Source organism: Pituophis catenifer, unplaced genomic scaffold (genome assembly GCF_029215685.1).
Source record: "Pituophis catenifer annectens isolate HBS135680 unplaced genomic scaffold, rPitCat1.0.hap2 SCAF_9, whole genome shotgun sequence".
NCBI lineage: Eukaryota > Metazoa > Chordata > Lepidosauria > Squamata > Colubridae > Pituophis > Pituophis catenifer.
Window position 1 is genome coordinate 19,920,827 of NW_027256889.1, and position 23,795 is coordinate 19,944,621.

The window sequence follows — 23,795 nt, forward strand, 5'->3', positions numbered from 1 at the left end:
ACAAACACATGCAAAAAGCAGTTCTCCATTCAGGGAAGAGATTCAAGTGCACATCTAAATAAATGCAAGCAATTAACATAGAGAGCTGCAATTCTGTGCTTCCAAAGATGAGAATAACTTCCTTGGAATGCTTCCATCGGAATATTGCAATTGAATACTTCTGATTCTTTTCTTTGTAGACTAACACAGAGAAGTAGAGATCCATCCATCCATCCAGGGCTGAAATCCAGCAGGTCGTGACAGGTTCTGGAGAACCGATAACGGAAATTTTGAGCAGTTCAGAGAACCGGCATTTGCCATCTCTGGCTGGCCCCAGAGTGGGGTGGGAATGGAGATTTTGCAGTATCCTTCCCCCAGGAGTGGGGCGGGAATGGGGATTTTGCAATATCCTTCCCCCAGGAGTGGGGAGGGAATGGGGATTTTGTAGTATCCTTCTCCCAGGAGTGGGGAGGGAATGGGGATTTTGCAGTATCCATCCCCCAGGAGTGGGGAGGGAATGGGGATTTTGTAGTATCCTTCTCCCAGGAGTGGGGAGGGAATGGAGATTTTGAAATATCCTTCCCCTGCCACGCCCACCAAGCCCACAGAACTGGTAGTAAAAAAAAAAAATTGGATTTCACCACTGCATCCATCCATCCAATTTGCATGGCCTCCCATCTCAACAATGATTCAACAAAGTTGGATGGCAGCTCCTTTAAACTTAAGCTCTATCCTACTCATTTGCCTAAATTCATATATTGTGGCACATCGTAATGTATTTCGGGACACTATACTGAATGGAGCCAGGGTTGAAATCCAGCAGGTTCTGACAGGTTCTGGAGAACAGGTAGCAGAAATTTTGAGTAGTTCAGAGAACTGGCAAATACCACCTCTGGCTGGCCCCAGGAGTGGGTGGGAATGGAGATTTTGCAGTATCCTTCCCCTGCCACGCCCCCCAAGCGCCCACCAAGCCAGGTCCACAGAACCGGTAGTAAAAAAAATTGGATTTCACCACTGAATGGAACCAATCATTCCGGCTTAATTTTAACCCTTGTTAAATCACGGTTTAGGATATCTGAATGCAGCTGCCCATCATCGTTGGCTGAACGGCACAGCCAACCTGCCAGATTAAACGCCGCATCCCTTCATAAATGAAATCGATGCAACGAATTCTTGAAAAAGGAAGGGGGGAAAAAAAGGCAAAGCTTTCCCAGGGCAAAGCCTCGAAACTACAACTCCCAGAGTTCCTCGGGGTTTAAAAAAAAAAAAATGAGGCTCTGTTTCTCCTCCCCCCCACCACCTCGGGCGAGGCCAAGCCGGCGCTGCTGTCACGTGACACCCGAGCGGGCGGCGGGTCACGTGATCCTTCGAGGATGGCGCCGGTCGGGAGGCTGCTGCTTGCGGGGCTCCTGCTGCTGCTGGGTGGGCTTGACCGTCGGAACTCCGGGACCGCTGCCGGTCCGGTGCCGCTGGTCATCTGGCACGGCATGGGTGAGCCAGATTTTGCCCTTGGGGGGGAATTCAAAGGGCCTCGGGACGGGGGAGCGCGGGCTCGCCCTTCCACCTGCAACCGGTTTGAAGCCAGAGCTGCTTGGTTTCGCTTCTGCTTCGCAATCGAGGCTGGGGATGATGGGGCTTGGGCTCCAGCGCTTCTCTACGTCGGGGTTAGAATAGAATAGAATAGAATAGAATAGAATAGAATAGAATAGAATAGAATAGAATAGAATAGAATAGAATAGAATAGAATAGAATAAGGAGGAGGAGGAGAAGGGATAGGATAGGATTAGATTAGAATTAGAATTAGAATTAATAGAAATAGTAGAAAGAAGGAATAGGATAGAATAGAAATAGAAATAGAATTAGAATTAGAAATAATAGAAATAAAAATAATAGAAATAGAAGGAATAGGAATACGGATAGGGATAGGATAGAATTAGAATTAGAATTAATAGAAATAGAAGAAAGAAGGAATAGGATAGAATAGAAATAGAATTAGAATTAGAATTAGAAATAATAGAAATAAAAATAATAGGAATAGAAGGAATAGGAATACGGATAGGGATAGGATAGAATTAGAATTAGAATGAATAGAAATAGAAGAAAGAAGGAATAGGATAGAATAGAAATAGAATTAGAATTAGAAATAATAGAAATAGAAGGAATAGGAATAGGATAGAATAAGAATAGAATTAGAATTAGAAATAATAGAAATAGAAATAATAGAAATAGAAGGAATAGAAGGAATAGGGATAGAATTAGAATTAGAAATAATAGAAATAGGAATAGAAGGAATAGGAATAGGATAGAATAAGAATAGAATAGGATAGAATTTGAATAGGATAGAATTAGAATTAGAATTTGAAATTGAATTGAATTGAATTGAATTTTTATTGGCCAAGTGTGATTGGACACACAAGGAATTTGTCTTCGCTGCATAAGCTCTTAGTGTACATAAAAATAAAAGATACGTTCATCAAGAATCAAGTTACCTTATAAACCAAACCGTATTTGGTTAGCCATAATTTTATGCATGAAATCTTGGTCTGCGGGCTTTACAGTAACCGGTCATGGGTCTCAGTTAAAATAACTTTTAACAACTTTAGCAACAGAAATGTTGGCCTCAATTGTGGGTGTAACTCGAGGATTACCTGTAGAGTATAGGGCAAACAGACCCTACATGGCTGGCTGGGGAATTCTGGGAGTTGAAGTCCACCCCTTTTTAAGTTGTCAAGATTGGACACCCTGCCCAGAGTACGGCACCCTACCCTGTCCTACACGTAGCCTCAGGTGTGGGTGGTAAAAACTTTGGGCATAGTGTACTGGACAGACAGACAGACAGACTCATGAGTTTCCTTGGCAGTGGCATTCAAGAATGATTTAAGGTTAGTCGGTTGCACTCGCCCAACTTCCCTCCTGAGGTTTTGTTTGGGGCAATAAAATTGGAGGGGGAAAGGGTTTTGCAAAGTTGGTAAAATTAAATTTTATTCTTGTAGTCATTTTATATATTGTGATTCTGTAAGGGGCACACATATAGTGATGACACATATTATTTAATGGTCTGTTTCCTTTTTTTTTTCTTCTTCATATGCTTAGCAGTGGAAAAAAATGGTGGTGCCCCGGCAAGAATTTATTTGTGATCAGTTATTTTGCTCATTGGTAGAAAATTAATTGTGGCAACATCCTATACATTTTTATTTGGAATTAACATAAATGCTTTTGAGTTCACAGGAGTTTCTGAATTGATATGAATAGTCAGTTTCACGTGGCAATTTTAAAATATAATATTGGTGGTGTGCACTTAGTAGATTCAAATCTACCAAGGTTGGAATCAAACACTAGCTTTGTTGTGAAAATATTTTAGTTACAAGAATCACACAGTGGAATTTGAGGGCTGAAACACGAAAGAAGCTGAGGTTTCTTGCTGTAGAAATTGTATGGCTGGTATAAAAATGAAAGCAGCAATGACTAAGTTCCTGTTTCTACCGTAGTTTCTTGTTTTTCTCAGCGGAAGAGTTGGTTCCTTTATCTTTTGAGGTGGTTAAAATATGCATGTGGGAGTGTTTGTGAATCGTAAAATGGAAGATTAGCCTTTCCTTTAGCATACAAGTTGATTTGACTTATAACTGTAATGGAGCCTGGAATAATAGTCATGCAGATTTAATTTTACGGTCTTTTTTTGTGGTTGTGGTTACGCAAATTACCTTGAATGTTAAGAAAACACAGCCGTTGTTAAGGAAACCCATTTACGCAATGGACGTTTTCTTGCTGAAATACTGGTTTCTGGCAAAACCAGAGGTGAGTTTCAGCAGGTTCTGACTGGTTCTGGCGAACCGGTAGCAGAAATTTTGAGTAGTTTGGAGAACCAGCAAATACCACCTCTGACTGGCCCCGCCCCCATCTACTCTCTGCCTCCTGAGTCCCAGCTGATTGGTTGGGTCTTCTTTTATTGTCCTGCACAAGGAGCTGGAAAGCAGGTTAGTGGGGTGGGGAAGGATTGGAGATTTTACAGTATCCTTCCCCTGGAGTGGGAAGGGAATGGAGATTTTACAGTATCCTTCCCCCAGGAGTGGTGAGGGAATGGAGATTTTACAGTATCCTTCCCCTGGAGTGGGGAGAGAATGGAGATTTTACAGTATCCTTCCCCCAGGAATGGGGAGAGAATGGAGATTTTACAGTATCCTTCCCCTGGAGTGGGGAGAGAATGGAGATTTTACAGTATCCTTCCCCCAGGAGTGGGGAGGGAATGGAGATTTTACAGTATCCTTCCCCTGCCATGCCATGCCACGCCACGCCATGCCCACCCAGCCACGCCCACAGAACCGGTAGTAAAATTTTTTGAATCCCACCACTGGTGAAAACATGTCATAAATTGTGTGTCAGCGTCCCAGCACTGACATATAAATAAAGGGAGGAGAAGCCTGAACTTTTGCCTGCTAAATCCCTTTGAAGATCTGTCTCCTCGGAGATGGGGAGGGGGAGACATTCCTCTGATCTGACGAAGAAGGAATCAGGAAAGTGACTTGGAAGATAGCCAATGAGAAGCAGAGAATTGGGGATCGGAAAGGGAGGGATTGGGGGGCAAAGGTCAGTACTGACTGCTAAAAGAGTCAGGATCAGATTGCTGTGCTCGAATAAAGAGAAAATTGATTTAAAAGATGTGGAGACTCTAGAAAGAGTGCAGAGAAGAGCAACAAAGATGATTAGGGGACTGGAGGCTAAAACATATGAAGAACGGTTGCAGGAACTGGCTATGTCTAGTTTGATGAAAAGAAGGACTAGGGGTGACATGATAGCAGTGTTCCAATATCTCAGGGATTGCCACAATCCAAGACATTTTGAGCCACCTGATTGAATCTTCAGATCCTGAAGATGAAACTCAAATACTTTGGCCACCTAAAGAGAAGGAAGGACTCCCTGGAGAAGAGCCTAATGCTGGGAACGATTGAGGGCAAAAGAAGAAGGGGACGACAGAGAATGAGGGGGCTGGATGGAGTCACTGAAGCATTAGGTGTGAGCTTAAATGGACTCCAGAGGATGATAGAGGACAGGAAGGCCTGGAGGAACGTTGTCCATGGGATCGCGATGGGTCGGACACGACTTCGCAACTAACAACAACAAATAGAAAACACATTTTAAAAACATTTGCTCATTATTTGACTAAATGCCGTTAATATATTTATAGCTGTAAATAATTAAGAAACCTAAACAGACAGCCACTCTGATTTTCGAAACTTCTCTCTTTTCTTATAGGAGATAGCTGTTGCAACCCCATAAGCATGGGGTATATTAAAAAAATGGTGGAAGAGAAAATCCCAGGAATTTATGTGCTGTCTCTGAAGATAGGCAGCACTTTAATTGACGTGAGTGGATTCATACCAAGCATGCTTTCAGCATACAGACATGTGGATTAGATGTTTTCAGACCCTCTTCTAAAAGGAAGAGTCAAAATCTTGGATGCAGAGTGACTGCAGGGTGCTGGAACAGCCTGATTTGTACTTGAGGCTGGGTCTTTTGAATTCAAAACAGTTTGTGCACCTCTAGTTGTTTGGGTGCACCATCTGTCTGCATCATACCAAGAGGGAGAAGTATCCATAAACAAACTACCGGTTAGGTTGTAGTATAGAACAGGGGTCTCTAACCTTGGCCACTTTAAGTCTGGCGGACTTCAACTCCCAGAATTCTTTGTTCCCTAGCTTTGCTGGCTGGGGAGTTCTGGGAGTTGAAGTCCGCCAGGCTTAAAGTGGCCACAGTTGGAGATCCCTTGTATAGAAGGTTTATTGAAGCTTATACACAATCTGATCAACTAAAGTTCAACACTTACAGTAAATTGGCACCAGATAAGGGTCAACAAAATTCAGGAAGGGTTGGCCTTGCAGTGCTTATGATAACAGAAATTCTAAACTGATGACATGTTTAACTCTGCCCTTCCCTCGGCTCTGCCTGCTCTTCTTTTACATAAAGTAGCGCACCAGATGTATTTAGGAAGCTGAGCCATATGAGATAAAGGCAGTCCTCTTCTCCCATTGTTGCTCCCATGCACCAGGTGTTAGAGGTGCATTTGGAGACTACACCTTGTCATCAAGGCTGGTAGCTCTTGATAGACCTGTTCTCTAGGACTTTGGAAATCAGATCGTGCTTTTCTGAACAGGTTTCCTACCTTATCCGTAAGGCCAACCTATTGAAGCCCGCACAGCTGGCTAGCCACTCTTCATCAACCTCTCACTTTTCCTTAGGACATGGAGAACAGCTTCTTCATGAATGTCAACGATCAAGTCAAGAAAGTGTGTGACCAGCTTTCTAAAGATCCTAACCTTCAAGGGGGCTACAATGCCATGGGCTTTTCGCAGGGAGGGCAGTTCTTGTAAGTATTTCAAATAGGGGATGATGGAAGACCCTGGCATGAAGTCAGTGAATGGAATGCCCTCGTATTAGTGGTAGAATTCCTAGTGGCATATCTGAGAATTCGGTCCTTGATTTCTCCAATTAAAGAGTAGCAGGTGATGAGCTGTTCTCTTGGAGAGCCATCACAGCTCAGAGTAGATCTGTTTGGGAAATAGTCAATTTCCAAATCTTCTTGGAAACAGCTCTTCCCAAATAGTCAAATAGTCAACAGAAATTGCCTATCTGTTGACCAGTCCACTCATTAAACAAAACCATGATGCCACTTTCATTTGTTTTGGGTTGGTATCCTATGTAACGCCAGCCATGGTAGTTTCTAAAGCATGATTGATAGCTTTCAGATTTCTGCTCATGCTGTCAATCATGCCTTATTTTACAAACAGGATTCACTGAACCCAACAACAGTTTATACCACCCAACCAGGGGCAATCTAGATATTCTGGAACGTCAGTTCCCATCCCTTTCCCAGCCACGCAATACCAATGATTAATGCTGTACCAGAAAGCTTAAAATTATAATAAGGTGAATTTTGGGTTTTGTTCCATGGTGGAAGATGTCTTTAGTAATCTGTTTTTTCCCCTCCTTAGGAGAGCCGTGGTGCAAAGATGTCCATCTCCACCTATGTTCAACCTGATTTCCATAGGAGGTCAACAACAAGGTAACTCTGTTTTTCAAAGATGAGTATAGTTGGAGGACGTCATAAAACCTGTCCTCATAACAAGGTGGAATTTGACCCTTTCAAGGTCTAGTGAACGTGTCTGCTGGTTATGAAGGATCCAAGATCCAAGTTGAGAAAACTCTGCAAAAATACTGAGATACTGAAAGTACCATATTTTCCGGAGTATAAGGCACACTTTTCTCCCCCCTAAAAGAGGCTGAAAATTTGGGTGCATCTTATATTCCGAATGTAGCTTTTTCGAAGCTTTTTTCAGCCCTAACGAGGCCCTAGCGAGTGAAGCGAGATTTGTGGTCAAGAGGCACAGCTCTGGTGATAGAAAACTGGCTGTGTTTGTGTTATCTCCTCCCTCCTCCCTCTTAGTCTCTCATGAATCCCTGTCAAACTCCCAAGGGATTCAGTTGGAGAAACTCTGCTCCAGTGGGTGTTAAACCTGAACTACAGGTTTATTAGGATGGGTCCCGAGATCTTTGTCTAAACTTGCTGTTTCTATTTTAAAACTCAAATTTACTGGGTTTTAATTTCTCAACATTACCTTCAGTTTCTTGGCTTTCACAAAATCTGATTTCAGAGGGCTGTGAATTATGGTCATTCGCAGCCTGTAATGATTCACAGCCTGTGAAGATTCCAGACAGATGTTTGCTGGAATTGACACAGTCTTTCAGGGTAAGGTTGATAAGCACCCACCTTTATCTTCCTTGAAACGCTGCCAGAGACCTAATTGTCAATTAGTTTTGCAAGGCCAAATGGAGCACAGAGTCAAATGGACTTCTCAGAGCTTGAATTGACTATATGAACAAATTGCTTCCTGCAAAGGTTCATGTCCCTTTGCTCCTCTTTTATGTCTTATGGGAGGGGCCAATCATCTCCAAGCCTTACTCCTGAGTCACCCTTTTTTTCCTCAATTGTTCTTGCCTTCTGGCAGTTCTGCGCATGCGCACACTGGGAACAGGCTCACACTGTTCTTCTGCCTCTCTGCTGTCTGACTCTGGAGGCTCCAGAGGCAGCACATAACTACCAGATGGCCCTGGCTCCCTCTCTGCCTCCGACGCAGAGTCCTTGTCCGAGCCTTCCCCAGACTTCAGGACTGGACCATGTTCCTGCCCAACTGCTTCACTGTCCGAATCTGCTGCCAGCTCTGCTGGCGGGCCACAACACCTTGCTACCTTTGCCTAGCTTTGTTCTGCTGCCGGCGTGATGTTAAAAGATGTACCTCCCTGATCCCAGAGAAGTGTCCACACAGTATTGAATCATGGGCACCCTATTTCAAGACTTTAGATATCCTACAATTACCTGTAACAAAGATTTCTGTGTAAAGTGGGTGACTTGCTAGGTAGGTAACTGTTTCCTCACCTCCACCGTTCAACTTTTCAGCCAGTGACGTGCCAAAAAATACAGGTAGTCCTTGATTCCCGACCACAATTGAGCCCCAAATTTCCTTTACTAAGCAAGATGGTTGTTAAGTCAGTTTTGCCCCGTTTTGCAACCTTTCTTGCCACAATTATTAAGTGATCACTGCAGTTGTTCATTTAGTGACACGGTTGTTAAATAAATCTGGCTTCCCTGGTTGTCAAGGTTGCAAAAGGGGATCACATGATCCCGAGACACTGCAACCGTCATAAGTACGAGCCAGTTGCCAAGCGTCCGACCTTTGATCCCATGACCAAGGGAATGCTGCAATAATCGTAAACGGTGAAAAATGATCATAAGTCACTTTTTTCAGGGCCATTGTAACTTTGAAACGAATGGTTGTCTATGGAGATTTTCAATCATCCAAGTGATGGTTTGTCCCAAAAGCAATTGGACTGACTTGTGGTTTTTTTTTTTTCCTTTGAAAACATTTCGCTTCTCATTCAAGAAGCTTCTTCAGTTTCTATATTCATGTTTCAGAACCCTTTGGGTAAACAAATGGTTGTATGTCAAGGATTACCTGTATGCATTAACGCAGTGTTTCTCAACCTTGGTAGCTTGAAGATGGATGGACTTCAGCTCCCAGAATCTCCCAGCCAGCAGCGTCCACCCATCTTCAAGCTTCCAAGGTTGAGAAACACTGCGTTAGTGTCAGGTGATTGCCGCCCCCCCCCCCCCCGGAATTTTTCTGGGCTTGCTTGACAAGCTAGGACCATGTGCAGATTCTAAATGCCTCTCTTCCTGCTGCAGGTGTGTTCGGTTTCCCACATTGCCCTGGGGAGAGCTCACATATCTGTGACTGGTTGAGAAAAGTGCTGGATATTGCTTACACATACCCGATTCAGCAGCGGTGAGTTTGGCTTTTCCAGGAGACATATATACAGTATATATACCATATATATATATCAGAATTACACGGGAAGAAACCCGAAATATTAACTGTACACACATATATACCCGTGAAAACTTACATATATATATATATATATGTATATATATATATATATATATATATATGTATGTGTATATATATATATATATATATATATATGTATGTATGTATATGTGTGTGTATATATATATATATATATATATATATATATATATATATATATGTCTATAAGTTTTTAACTGTACACACACACACACACACACACACACACACACACACATATATTTGTTTTCTGAGTTTTTTGTGGGTGTTTGTAGGTCTTTGGTTATTCGGGTTTTCTCCCGCATAAAATTGGAGGTTTCTTGGCAACGTTTCGACGAAGTCTCATTCGTCATCTTCAGGCTGGTGTTCTCGGCTTCGTGCTTCTAGGAGCAATGTGTGTGATCGCAGCTGTTTCTTCCTTTTAACTGCCAGTGGGGGTGTATTGTATTGTATTGTATTGTAGAAAACCCGAATAACCAAAGACCTACATATATATATATAATTATTGGTTCGATTTATATGCCGCCCTTCTCCGGAGACTCAGGGCGGCTTACAATGCGTTAAGCAATAGCCCTCATACTTTTGTATATACCTGCTTAGTAGGGCTTTCGGCCCCCCCAAGCGGTGTTCTTTTTTTTTTAATACAAAGTCAGCTTATTGCCCCCACAATCCGGGTCCTCATTTTACCTACCTCGAAAGGATGGAAGGCTGAGTCAACCTTGAGCCTGGTGAGATTCGAACTCACAGTAATTGCAGACAGCTGGCAGCTAAGTGCTACTTTAACAGCGCTTTAGTCCGCTGCTCCACCAAGGCTCCTTGACCTAGGAGCTGTGATGGTGAACCTATAGCATGTGTGCTACAGCTGGCACGCAGAGCCCTCTCTGCGGGCACGCAAGCTGTCGCTCAGCTCAGCTCCACCACGCATGCGCGCGTGCCTCCCGCCAGCCAGCTGATTTTTCTGGATGCGCGGGGAGCGAGGCGCATGCAGGAGACACGCGTGTGCATGCACACCGGGATCGCTTGCATGCGCGGAGGGTTGGAGCGGAGTGCGGGGTGTGTGGCATGCCCCCCCCCCCCACGGCCCGGTTTTGGGGTCAGGAGGCTGCAGGGAGGCCTGCTAGGCCAAGAACGGGGAGCAGGAGGGGGCGGCCCGCTCCCTCCCAGCCTGTTTTTGGGCCCAGGAGGTTGTAGGGAGGCCTGTTAGGCCAAAAGTGGGGGGGGAGTCGCACACACATGTGCGGGGGGGGCGAGAGAGCGTGGGAGGGTCATGCCTGCATCTGCAGGGGGCGCACGCATTCCACTATGGGTGCCGGCATCAGGGCCGGATTTAGATGAAAAGAGGCCCTAGGCTATTCCACTTATGAGGCCCTTTCACCTATAGTGAAAGTGTAATTTTAATTTTGCTAACAATTTGAATGTAGGCCCCTCTTGATCTTGAGGCCCTAGGCTGAAGCCTAGTTAGCCTATAGGAAAATCCGGCCCTGGCCGGCATGCTTGCACGCTTTTGACACACGACAAGAAAAAGTTTAGCCATCACTGATACAGGGTAAATTGAGGGGTACCCCAGTATATATTGTGGGAGAAATGCCTGGGTGGAATGGGAAAAAATCAAAAGCTCTTTTATGATTTGGCATTGGCCCTTCTTTCTCTCTCTCTCTGCCACAGCCTAGTCCAGGCACAATACTGGCATGATCCAGTGAACGAGAGGGAATACCGCAGAAGCAGTCTCTTCTTGGCCGACATCAACCAGGAGCGGGTAGGCCAAACCAAGCTCTCTAACCAACGCAAAACACGACTAGGCTACTCTTTTTTTTTTTTTTTTTTATTGCAAAAGTTTTACAATTACATTTTCACCCCATTTCCCCCCCCCCAACCCGTCCCCAACTCCCCAACCACCCTAACCCTCCCAAACCCCCCCTAACCTTCCCCTCCCCCCCCGGACTTCCATAGAATATAATCCCATCAAAATCCCCTTTTTATAAAACCTGAACCCCTCCATCCCCCATATAATTTTTCATCTTCACAAAATTCAAATATTTCTATCTTTATATAACACTTTCAGTGAAAAGCTATTTGATAGTTCCTAGTTTGATATTTGTTCTGCGCATAATCTATCCAGAATGTTTTGAAGAAAAAAATTCAATTTTCTCCACAATTGTTTTTACTGGGGATAGTCAAGGGTTTTACATCGGGTGAAACAAAGTTGATATTGTATATGATAACAGCAGCGAGATTATTGATAGGTAAATACTGGAAAAATGAAGCTTTGCCCACTATCGAGGAATGGACTTTGAAGATGGCCAGCTTTGCAGAGATGGCGAAGATTTCAGCATATCTAAAAGATCGCTCACAAGAGACTTATGAATGGGAACGACTAGGCTACTCTTGATTCACATGTTACATGATGCTTTTTCGCTAGAAAACGAGCTGCAGGGTTTGCAATTTGTAATTTGCTGCCTCGATTCAGCTTTGGCGAGATGGGTGCCATACAGTGGTGGGTTCCTCCCGGTTCGGCCCAGTTCTCCCGAGCCGGTAACAGTGACGTTATGACGTCACCGAACCGGTTCTGCCGCCCGTGCCCCCCCACCCCCCGTGCCCGCCCCACCCCTTGCATTATTCTTCCCTTTTATTTGCCCCCACCCCCAATCTATTGCTGCCTCCTGAGTCCCAGCTGATGGCTAGAGGGAAAAAAACTCTTTAAACTCTTGCCATGGGGCTTCAAAGGGCCGCCCTACAGCTGATCAGTGGTAAAAGAAAACAAATGAGTAGACCAGTGCCTGCAAAAATAAATGGGTAGACCAGTGCCTGCAAAAAATACACGAGTAGATCAGTGCCTGCAAAAATAAATGGGTAGATCGGTACAGCTCTGCAAGCAGTTAAAAGCCTGATAGACCAGTACCTCTGTTAAATCCTAAAGAATTGTCACATGACCATCAAGCCATGCCCACAAAATAAGCCACGCCCACAGAACCGGTAGTAAAAAAATTTAGAACCCACCCTTGGTGCCATATAAGTTTAATAATGAAAATAAATGAATGAATGAATGAATGACTGGGAATGAATCAACAAACCCCAGCTTAGCAGAGGAACAAACTCAGGTACTCTAAATCAGTATTTCTGAACCTTAGCAACGTTAAGATATGTGGACTTCAACGCCCAGAATTTCCACATAACAGGCAGTCCTCAACTTATGATCACAATTGAGCCCAACATTTATGATGCTAAGTGAGAAATTTGTTTTGTGAGAAAGTAAGTTTTGTCCTATTTTATGACTTTCCTTGCCAAATCTTTTAAGTGAATCACTGCAGTTTACTAATTTGTAAAACCATTTTTAAGTGAATTTGGCTTTGCTTGTCAGAAGGTTACAAAACGTGGCCCCCAGGGATGCTGCAATGGTCATAAGTGTGAAAAACGGTCATAAGTCACTTTTTTCAGTGCCGTTATAACTTCAAATGGTTACTAAGTGGAACTGTTGTAAGTCGAGGACTACCTGTATCTTAAAAGTTGCTCAGGTTGAGAAACACTGCTCTAAACTATGGGGACCTCTGCCTGAAGAAAAATGAGTTTTGAAGCATTTGAAAGAAAATTCAGTTAGCAAAACCAGAATTCATTCTACACTTTAATCCTAGGACGTTGTTTGTAGACAAAATACAGAGCAGCTTTAAAGAAACTAAGCAAGTTTGGGTGTGTTCAGTGCCTTAGAAATGCCCTTTATACAGCATTGTTCTGACAACAACTTTCTGTTGTGTTACATTTTGTACTAGAAGTCATTCTGGAAACTTTGAAGAATGGAATATAAAATATGTCAATCTGCCCTTCTCCATTTACATATACCCAGTATTAAACGGTAACAGTAGCAGTGTTGTGGCCCATACGCGGCCTGTGCAGTTAGTAGCTGATTTGGACAGCGAGGAGGCTGGTGTGGTGCTGCGTCAGCAGCCTGTGCAGCTGGCACTCGAGTCAGACAATGAGGAGGCTGGAGAAGATGTGGTGCCAGAGGCGGGGATTCGGCCAGGGCCTTCAGAACCTCCAGAAGCTCCCTTGTGAAGAGGACGAAGAGGAGGAGCCTCTTCTCGATGCACGGGCGCGCAGAGCGGCCAAAAGGCAGGAGTGGCTCCTCAGGAGGAGGTCTCCTCGAGAGTAAGGCTTGGGGCTAATTGGCCACTCCCTTAGCCTATTTAAGGAGAAACGCCAACTGAAACAATTTGCAGGGAACAACTTAGTTCACATACCTTCCTGTCTTGTCTTGCTTATCAGCATTCTACAAATTGCTTCTGGGCATTCTGCCAACCATAGTAAGCTTTCAGTTATTATTCTTTGAATTCTTGGTGGCTGTTAATGCAATTAATTAACAGCCGTTGTTGTAAAAGACTGATTTATTCAGTAAACTAAGGTTTGAGCGGACTTTGTGTGTGCTGCGTTCTTTGGGGTCCATAGCTGGGGCAGAACAAGCAGCAGGATGTTGTTGTAATGTAGAATCTGATTTTTTTTTTTGGCCATTAACGCCGTTCTGAAATTTATCTTTCCCTGCCTGTTTGTCCAGATCATCAATGAGACTTACAAGAAAAACCTGATGACTCTGAAAAAATTTGTCATGGTGCGGTTTCTCAATGACACAATGGTAGATCCCCCGGCTTCAGAGGTGAGCAGCTCAGAAGGGTGCAGTGCTATTAAAGGTGTAACCATCTGAAAATCAAAATGGGATTTAGCTTTTATGTGCTGCCCAAAGGCAGTTCTTAATCCACGGGAAAAAAAAAACACCTATAGGTAATCCTCAAATTATGACCACAATTTGGACCAGACTTTCTAGTTAAGCAAGTGGGTTGTTAAACTGATTAGCAACTGATTTTATGACCTTTTGCGTCATGGTTGTTAAGAGAATCATTCCAGTTGCTAAGTAAATTACATGGTTGTTAAGCGAACCCAGCTTGTTCGACTTCGCTTGTTGGAAGCCGGCTGGGAATATGACAAATGGTGATCACCGGACCCTGGGAAGTTGCAAGCATCATAAATACATGACAGTTGCCAAGTATCCAAATTTTGATATTCGTGACTATGGGGATGCTGCGATGGTCATTATTGGTAAAGACCGGTCACATGTCACTTTTCTCAGTGGCGTTGTAACTTTGAATGGTTAGAAGTCAAGGACCACCTGTACCACTTTTGAATACAGTATCCTCAGATGTGGTATTCTGGCAGGTCTCCCCTTTTGGGGTGTAGGGGATTTATCGTTTTTCCTCCCTGTCCCACTTTTGAGAATCCAGAATAAGAATCACAGGGTTGGCTCTTAGCTGTTCCCAGGGATTAATCACCACAATAAAGAAGCAGCTTCTTGGCTGAGAAGCAAAATGTCTTCAAAGAAAAATCAGAAAGTCCAGTTGCCTCTTGCAAAAAGCATCTTTGGGATCACAATAAAAGATTTTCATGCTTTCTTGTTCTCTTTCCTTCCAAGTGGTTTGGTTACTACCGGAGCGGCCAGACTAAGGAGACCATTCCTCTTCAAGAGACTACGCTCTACACGGAGGTAATTTACCTTGAGTGCTGCAGTCTTTCCTTTGAATTACTAAAAACTCAACTGAGCTTGAAACAAACATCCCGTCTGACATTGCAGCCAGTATTACGCTAAGGGGCTTAATTTCTCTGTTCAGGCAACAACATAAGAGGAAGGTCGATATCAGCGTCCCCAAACTTGGCAACTTTAAGACTTGTGGACTTCAACTCCACAAGTCTTAAAGCTGCCAAGTTTGAAGATCTCTGCCCAAGACCTTCTCAGGGATCTTCAAAAGCCAACATTTGCCAGCCTACGTTGAAAAACAATTCAATATTAAAATCTCATCAGGCCCTCGTGAGAAGCGATAACGGTAGTGCACAGGTCAATTTTAATTTTTAATAGGGTAGCCATTGATCCATATACCGTAATCCATGCAAAACAAGTCCTTTTGGGGGGTCCTCCGTAAATAAGGAAGGGGCACTGAAGGAAAGTCTTTCAGGAACACCGCACTAAGCTGCCAATTGTAATGACTTGCTTTGCCCAATAGCTAAGCCACGATTTGTGGTTTGTTATCCTCGAAAGACTATATCACACAGTGTACTGCATTGAGACCAAACCACAGGCAGTGTTTGCACAGCACATATTCCGGGCACCTGAATAAATCGTGGGCTTTGCACAATCCACTGAGCTACAAATTAACTTCACACGGGCTGGGTTTCCGCAATGTGCTTAGCCAAAGGAAGGAAAACTAAAACTAACCAAGTTGAGCCATGTTGTGCCAGTGCAGGCAGCCCATAGATTTGCAACCGACCCTGTTCAGTAGACTGGCTCAGCCCAGCTGGCTGGAGAATTCTGGGAGTTGAAGTCCACAAGTCTTAAAGTTGCCAAGTTTGAAGACCTCTGGCCTATATAAATATTACTTTGAAAATTGCTTCAAGGATTGGAAACCATCAGGGATTGGCAGAAGGACCTCTAGAGCAGGGGTCTCCAATCCTCAATCCGTGCACTGGCACCAGGCACGCGGCCTGATAGAAACTGGGTCGCGCAAACAAACGAAGCCCCATCCACGGGACTCAGGCAGCATGTGAAACCATGCCCTCTCCCCTCCGGTCCACAGAAAATTCTCTCTCCATGGAATTGGTCCCTGGTGCCCAAAAGGTTGGGGGGTCCACTGCTCTACAGTTTTGTCCACCCAACAAACTTAACTAAGTCAATTAAGGACGGTGGCTGTATCCGTCTGCTAAACATGGTTATTTCTAACTCTGGTTTGGGTTGGCTACCTGAGGTTTGCTATTGCCTTCCTTAACTTTTTGTCTACTTCCCAGTTTAGTTTATAGTTCTGAGATATCCTTATGTCACTCCCCCATCCCTCCGTTTAAGTAATAATGAAGACTAACACGGCTCAGCTTTTTAACGTTGGCTAGATGATGCCAATTGCCAAACCTTCCAGCTGTATTGGGTGAATCCCTAGAAAGCATGAAAAATAGCAATAGCACTTAGACTTCTATACCGCTTCACAGTGCTTTCCAGCCCTCTCTTAAGTATTTTACAGAGTCAGCATTTTTTTTAAAAAAATTTGATTTATTGCCCCCACAATCTGGGTCCTCATTTTACCGACCTCAGAAGGATGGAAGGCTGAGTCAACCTTGAGCCTGGTGAGATTCGAACTGCCAAATTGCAGGAAGCCGACAGTCAGCAGAAGTCGCCTGCAGTACTGCCCTCTAACCACTGCGCCTCTATGAATGAATCCTATGAATTGCTCAATTAAGCCAGATGTCTTGGTTACAACCCTAAATGTTAAGGCCGAATGTGGTTGGCTGAGTTAGGATGCGAACGTTGCCGTTGTGTCTTTGTTTCGTTTCTGACTTTTCTCGGTTTAACTGGCATGTTCCCTTTTTTCAGGATCGTTTGGGCCTGAAGGAAATGGACCAAGCAAGAAAACTGGTCTTCCTTCAGACAGAAGGAGACCATCTCCGCTTTACCGAAGAGTGGTTCTTCAAGAACATAGTGCCGTTTCTAAGCGATGCTGGTGATGAGAGTCAGCCTGTTGTAGTGTAGGGTTTGGTGGCTGGAGGCGATTTTCATGGCAAGATGGGAAACGTTCCATAGAGAGCATATCTTGAAAGACAGGCTTTTTCTAACTAATCTGCTAGGCTATTGTTCCGTTTCAGGATTAACAGTTTAGTCACGTCCAACTGCAAGTATTTAAAACTTTTTTTCAAAACCCAACCTGGCCTTGTCTCCAGGACTTGCCTGCTGCAGATGTTAATCAGCCGTCACCTGATAGTATGGTATTTGTATGCCACAATGGAGCTGGTCACCATTGCTTGGGGAATATGTAATGCAGTGTTTCTCAACCTTGGTGCTGGACGATTCCCCAGAGCTGGCTGGGGAATTCTGGGAGTTGAAGTCCACACATCGTCCAGCGGCCAAGGTTGAGAAACACTGGTGTAATGGATACCACTCACACTGTGTAAAATCCCCACTTCGAGTGCGTATGTGATACAAGTCACATTTGACAGAGGGACCACTTCTGTGATTTTGTTGGAAGTGCCTAAAGAAATTCAAAAGCATTGTAAATGCCATTGTGTAGTTGCTCCGAATGGAGATATTGAATAGGTTTAAATAGGGCTGCGTTCTGAAAGGAGGCATGGAGGGGCGAGGTGTTTCCGCAGCTGAGGTTTTTCTCTGAAAACTGTGGGCTTTGATGGGTGGAAGGCATCGCTGTCAATCAATGCTGGAAGGAATTCTGATAGAAAAAGCCATTGATTAGATTTCCCAGAACGGGGCAGAAGATTTAAAATATGATGTTGAAATCACGTTAATTCATATACTTTCTTTGGTTTACAAGAATATTTTGCAACTTGACACAGCCTAATAAACAAGTTTTAATTTAAATTGCATTGGTGGTAACTTCAGGGCTAAAGTGACTTTATTTATTTATTTATTGGTTTGATTTATATGCCGCCCTTCTCCGGAGACTCAGGGCGGCTTACAATGCTTTTAAGCAATAGCCTTCATACTTTTGTATATACCTGCTTAGTAGGGCTTTTGCCCCCCCCCAAGCGGTGTTCTTATTTTATACAAAGTCATCTTATTGCCCCCACAAACCGGGTCCTCATTTTACCTCGGAAGGATGGAAAGCTGAGTCAACCTTGAGCCTGGTGAGAATTGAACTCGCAGTAATTGCAGGCAGCTGGCAGCTAAATACTACTTTAACAGTAGTTTAGTCCACTGCACCACCAGGCTCTTGGTGTGACTTTACCGACACATCGTCTCTAGGTACTTATACTTGACAAATGCACTTTTTCTAATTCCACAGAGCATTACAGCATAAGCTAAGTGTGGCTTAGTGTGTTGGGAGCCTAACCCAGTGCTTCTCAACCTTGAAGATATGTGGACTTCAACTCCCAGAATTCCTCAGCCCAATACTGGGCTGAGCCACTCCTTAGTAAGCTACAGACTCATCCAGGTAGTATATTTTAAAAACCCTCTAAGGCACAGATGATTTAAGCAGGCGATAACAAGCATTCCGGTGAGAATTCTGGAAAACTCAACAATGGAACAAGAGCGACCAGCTCTAAAGACACTTGTGGCAAGCTTGGTAAAGATCACACGTTATGAGCAACTTGGCATTAACTTTATTCTATCTTCAGTATAATTTTAAGTACATAAGAAAGATTTTTTTTTTTTTTAATATTCCACAAGCCTCAGGAGAGAAGTAAAGAGTCACAGGACAGTTTTCAAAATAAGAGTTGCATATCTTCTGTTAAATTTTCAAGTGGAAAACTCAAAAACGTGGCAAAAAAGGGGGGTGGGGGGAAGAGACTATCTGCATTACTACAGTTAAGACAGGCAGCTCCCCGTAGTGGGTCATTACAGTACCATGCCTTCAACCTGGGCGCCATCACCAGAGTGCTGTGTGACACGAAACTTTCTGCAGACAAGCAGCAGGGAGAGAGGGAGAGCTAGCTAAAGAGAGGGGGGGGGGGTTGCCCGAATGCTAGGGGGCTATAATAAATGCCAGTGAGCAATAGAACCAAAACACCATGGAATTGTGCTTACAAACAATTAAATACTTCTCTTGGAATGGAGAATTAATTCTGCCCTGGGGGGGGGGAACCCAACCTGATACAGATTCTGGGAAAAAACTGTCCTGAACAGTGTTCATTTGTTCAAAAGAGGCCTCTCGGGTACAATTTTCCCTTTGTAGGAAGGCTTGAATGGAAGGGGTCGAGGGGCAGCTTTCGAACTGCTGGACAGGTGCCCAGGAAGGAGAATTCGTTCCAATCTTGTGGCACCTGTACTGGGGGGGGGGGCAGTTTCCCCCCTTCCTCTCCCCCCCCCACATCATGGCACAACACAGAATTTACATGGACAACACAAGAAGGGGGGACAATAGGGGAGAAGGAATGTTACACATCCCGTTTTCAGCCTTTGGTCCAGCAAAGCTATTTTCAGCATCTCTTGGTGAGATTAGTTGAACAGAAGTAATTCCCTTGGAGTCCCCCAATTTATGCCTGTCAAGCATACTTCATACATCTATAAAGGGGGGGGGGAGGTACCATATCCTGAAAGAAACTTTACCCCCTTCCCCCAATGTTCCTGGTTTAAGTGACACTTCCTTGGTGCCTGCCTGCTTGACACCTAACATCGATCGGACAAGACGGGTGTTGCCTGACCAAGGGAGAGGGAGTGGGGAGTGAATGCCACACCTTCCTGCCAGTCAAGGGAGAGAATGGGAATGAACCTGCCGCCCTACCCCGAATCCCAGCCTGAGGTATTTTCCGTGAGGGGAGGGAGGCAGGACTTTCAGAAGACAGAAGCAGACTGAGAGTTGGAAAAAAAAAAAATAATGGGACAAGGAATCTAAAAGCCGGCCCCCAGAAAGCAATTTTTGTTTTGTCCCACAGTGATGGTAGAGGAAGGGGAGGTCGTGAAGCACCAGGCCATCTTATCCGGCGATTTCCGTCACCGTGGTGACCAACTTCCGCCCGTTCCACTGGGTCTTGAATTGTTCTGGGACAGGAAATTCGTTCTGGGGAAACAAAACATAGAAATCATTGATTGGTGTATAAAAGATAGACATCCCTGGTGCTGAGGGTACCTTCATCCCGGGGTATAGCCAGGGGTGGGCTTCAAAAATTTTAGCAAGGGATTTTTCTGCCTCGCTGATGTCCAACTCCGTGTTCTGTCCCTGTCCCACACACGCACCCCCACAGACCGCCTGGAGTTAATAAGCCACATGACAAAATCTTTGAAGATAAAGCTGGCAGCAACCCAGTGGCTAGCTGCCAATTCAGGCTTTACTCACACAAAACAAAGATTAGACTGCAAGCATTCCGATAAAGCAGGCAAAGTTTCCGCAATACAAGGATTAGTCCAAATGCAGTCCGACAAGGCAGGCAGAAGTCCAGTAATGCAGAGATCATGGATTATTTCTAGTTTTTGCTCGTCACAAACTGAACCGGCCACCACACCCACATTTATACCCTGTGGGGTGTGGTCCAGTGACTCAGCTAATCTCTGGCACGCCTTCCCCTCTGTTGCACATGCTTCTCCCTGTGCCTCTGCCGAGGGTCTAGCCAGCACTTATCTCCTTCGTCGCTGTCCACCTGTGGCTGTGGAGACGTGCTTGGCTCTGAGCCTATCTCTTGGCCTTCGGTGTCCTCCGGAGGCATTGCCAGAGAGGAGGGTCCTGGAGAGGGAGGCCTTGCCAACTCCTCTCCCTCATTCTCAGAGTCTGCATCTGTCGATAGCCCAGGCTCAGGCAACAGAGCCACAACACTCCGAAGGCAGCGGACAACTGTCAAGACGGTCCTGACCCCAATCTGCCTTCGATGCAGAGCCCTCATCTCGGCCTTCCCCAGATTCCAGGACTGGCCCATGTTCCTCCCCAACCTCCTCACTGTTTGAATCTGCTGCCAGATCCACTGGCTGCCGGCGGGCCGCAACAGATGGGTTATCCTCAAGCCAGTTAAAAGTTTTGGTTTCTTTATTTTCCAGCCAAGGATTTTATACTTTAAAATCCTTGGCTGGGTTCATGCAGTAGGTCAGTTATTAACCTAGCACAGGGGTCAGCAACCCGCGGCTCTGGAGCCGCATGTGGCTCTTTCATCCCTCTGCTGCGGCTCCCTGTTGCTGGTCGGCTCCACAATTGTTAGGGCTTTTGGTTAGGACAGGTAGAGGAAAAAGGATGCCGCTGTAGGAGGAGACTCTATGGTGGGGGAACCGGACTTCCAGTCAGCTCCAGAATTGAATGGGGCCTTCCAGTTAGGACCTTTGTGGCTTTTTGAGTGTTTAAGGTTGCCGACCCCTGGCCTAGCAGAAGTTTTGCACGACATGCTCACTTTGCATTATTTTTGGCAGCTGCTGCATGAACCCAAATCCGTAAGCTTAACACACGGCCTGGTGACTCAGCAGACTAATAGCATTGTGATTAACACCAGCTGTCTGCAATTACTATAAGTTTGAATCTTACCAGGCTCAAGGTTGACTCAGCCTTCCATCCTTTCTAAGGTAGGTAAATTGAGGACCCAGTTTGTGGGGGCAATAAGCTGACTTTGTATAAAATATACAAAAGTATGAAGGCTATTGCTTAACGCATTGTAAGCCGCCCTGAGTCTCTGGAGAAGGGCGGCATATAAATCAAATTAAAAAACAAAAAACAAAAAAACTTTAATTAGTTTTATGTTTCACTCTGTTTGCAGATTCAGAAATTGGATTAAGTAACCAGGTGCAATAAGCTGTGTGAGTATAGCTGGGGGCATTGACCTTTGCCAGTGAAAACCTGCTTCCCTTGTTGAAGAACCAAGAACATCTGCTCGGGAATGCAATTCTCCGAAACCATCATCTGCCTCAGCAAGAGAGGGGATGTTTCTATTATGAGTACAGGTAGCGCTCGATATACAACTATTCACTTAGCAACCGTTCACATTTACAGCCGACCTGAAAAGGGGAAGTTCCGAAGTTCCCACAGCAACTACTCCCCCTCCCCCCACTAGCCATGTGACCAAATTTCAGGTGCTCAGCAAAATGGCCGCGCCTTTATTGCCGTCTGCAGCATCGTGCAGTCACGTGGTCACAGTTTACGATGGTTAAACCTAACTAAGCTGTTACTGGGTTTGCTTAACGACTGACTGCCGCAAAAAACGGTTGCAAAATCAGGTCAGGCCTGTGGCCAATCCATTTTACCACCCACACAACATACGACCGTAATGGGTGGGCTCCATTACAGCCGTATGTCGAGGATTACCTATATCTCCCCCCACCCTTTTCCAACCTTACTGAACACCCCCCCTTCCGAGTAATATGAAAAAGAACTCACAAAGTCACCGCCGTCTGTCGGAACAAGAACGTTCATCTCCGAGGACTTGGCACTAACAATCTCGCAGTCTAGAGAGCCCTTGCTCAAGTAGACCTGGCAACCGTCTGTCTTGTTGATAGAAATGGTTGGCACTTTACCCATTACCTAGGGGGGGAAAAAAAGGACCATGGTGAGAAACAGCCAAGGGCTCCATCTGCTTCGCTAAGACTGGGCAATGTTTTTTTTTCTTTTTCTTGGGAAATCACATTTCCCTCACGGTGCTTTTAGAAGCTGAAAGGTGGACAGGAGGAGAGCAACCAGCAGGAAGAGCAAGTCCAAAGCCAGAAATTGAGATTCATTGGTCACTTCTTCTGAACCTCCTTTTTACACTCTCCCAAGAAGGAGCCTATGGATTCCTAAAAGTAAGAAAGGGACGTATGGATTCCTAAAAGTAAGAAGGGAATTCCTAAAGGACTGGCTAAGGGTCACAGCTTGGCCGCTCCTTCCCTAAATGTGGGATAGAAACGAAAGGCAGGAAGGTGAGTTACAGCATTTTCGTCTCCAACCCTGGGAACTCTTTTGAGATACCTGGTGGGAGGAAGTTACTGTCAAGTTACTCCTGCGCGAGCTGCACTGGCTCCCGGTGGTCTTCCAGGTGCGCTTCAAGGTTTTGGTTACCACCTTTAGAGGGCTCCATGGCATCGGACCGGGGTATCTACGAGACCGCCTTCTGCTACCAATAGCCTCTCACCGACCAGTACGCTCCCATAGAGAGGGGCTCCTCAGGGTGCCGTCGGCCAAACAGTGTCGACTGGCGGCCCCCAGGGGGAGAGCCTTCTCTGTGGGGGCACCTACCATCTGGAACGAGCTCCCCCCAGAGATACGGAAGATCCCGGACCTGCGCACGTTTCGCCGTGCTCTCAAAACCTTTCTATTTCAGCAAGCTGGCCTGGCCTAACTCCCCATCTTTTAAATTTTTTAAATTTTTTAATTTGTGATTTTATAAATTGGGTGTTTTAATCTGTGTTTCGGCCAAAATATTTAATAATTTTAAGGGACTTTTTTAATATTTGGATTATCTGTATTTTATCTTGGCTGTTCACCGCCCTGAGTCCTTCGGCAGTAGGGCGGTATAGAAATTTGATTAATAAATAATAAATAAATAATAAAGATGAGTTGAACCAGGGACCTTACCTGAATTTGAACATCACGGCTGTTGATTATCTCAACAATGCCCACCACATCATCAAATACCAGCCCAAGCTTCTTACAGTTATCTGCAAAGAGACAGAGAGAAAGAAATGAGACTAGCATGGAACATTTCAGGGGTGAAATCCAGCAGGTTCTAATAGGTTCTGGAGAACCGGTAGCGGAAATTTTGAGTAGTTCGGAGAACCGGCAAAAACCACCTCTGGCTGGCCCCACAGGGGGGTGGGAATGGAGATTTTGCAATATCCTTCCTCCAGGAGTGGGGAGGGAATGTGGATTTTGCAGTATCCTTCCCTGGCCACGCCCACCAAGCCACGCCCACAGAACCGGTAGAGAAAAATTTTGGATTTCATCCCTGGAACGTTTCCTTTAAGAAGATAAACCTCAACCT

The 23,795-nt window shown here is 44.9% G+C and overlaps 2 protein-coding genes across 3 annotated transcripts in view; one reads left to right on the top strand and one right to left on the bottom strand.

Moving 5' to 3' along the window:
* The first annotated feature begins 1,334 nt into the window (after nt 1-1,334).
* Nucleotides 1,335-17,769, top strand: PPT1 (palmitoyl-protein thioesterase 1). The gene is made up of 9 exons (XM_070949448.1): nt 1,335-1,470; nt 5,230-5,339; nt 6,213-6,340; nt 6,966-7,036; nt 9,215-9,314; nt 11,064-11,154; nt 13,942-14,040; nt 14,851-14,922; nt 16,792-17,769. Exons 1-9 carry the CDS (start codon nt 1,353-1,355, stop codon nt 16,945-16,947), a joined length of 945 nt encoding a protein of 314 aa, XP_070805549.1. The 5' UTR covers nt 1,335-1,352; the 3' UTR covers nt 16,948-17,769.
* Nucleotides 17,770-18,531: 762 nt separating this feature from the next.
* Nucleotides 18,532-23,795, bottom strand: part of CAP1 (cyclase associated actin cytoskeleton regulatory protein 1) — a 36,897-nt gene continuing 31,633 nt past the window's right edge. For both annotated transcript variants that reach the window (XM_070949400.1, XM_070949401.1), the window contains exons 11-13: nt 23,390-23,472; nt 22,217-22,360; nt 18,532-19,927 (exon numbers count right to left, since the gene is read on the bottom strand). In XM_070949400.1, coding sequence (XP_070805501.1) covers nt 19,844-19,927; nt 22,217-22,360; nt 23,390-23,472 — 311 coding nt within the window. In that variant the 3' untranslated portion in view covers nt 18,532-19,843. The remainder of the gene's footprint in view (nt 19,928-22,216; nt 22,361-23,389; nt 23,473-23,795) is intronic.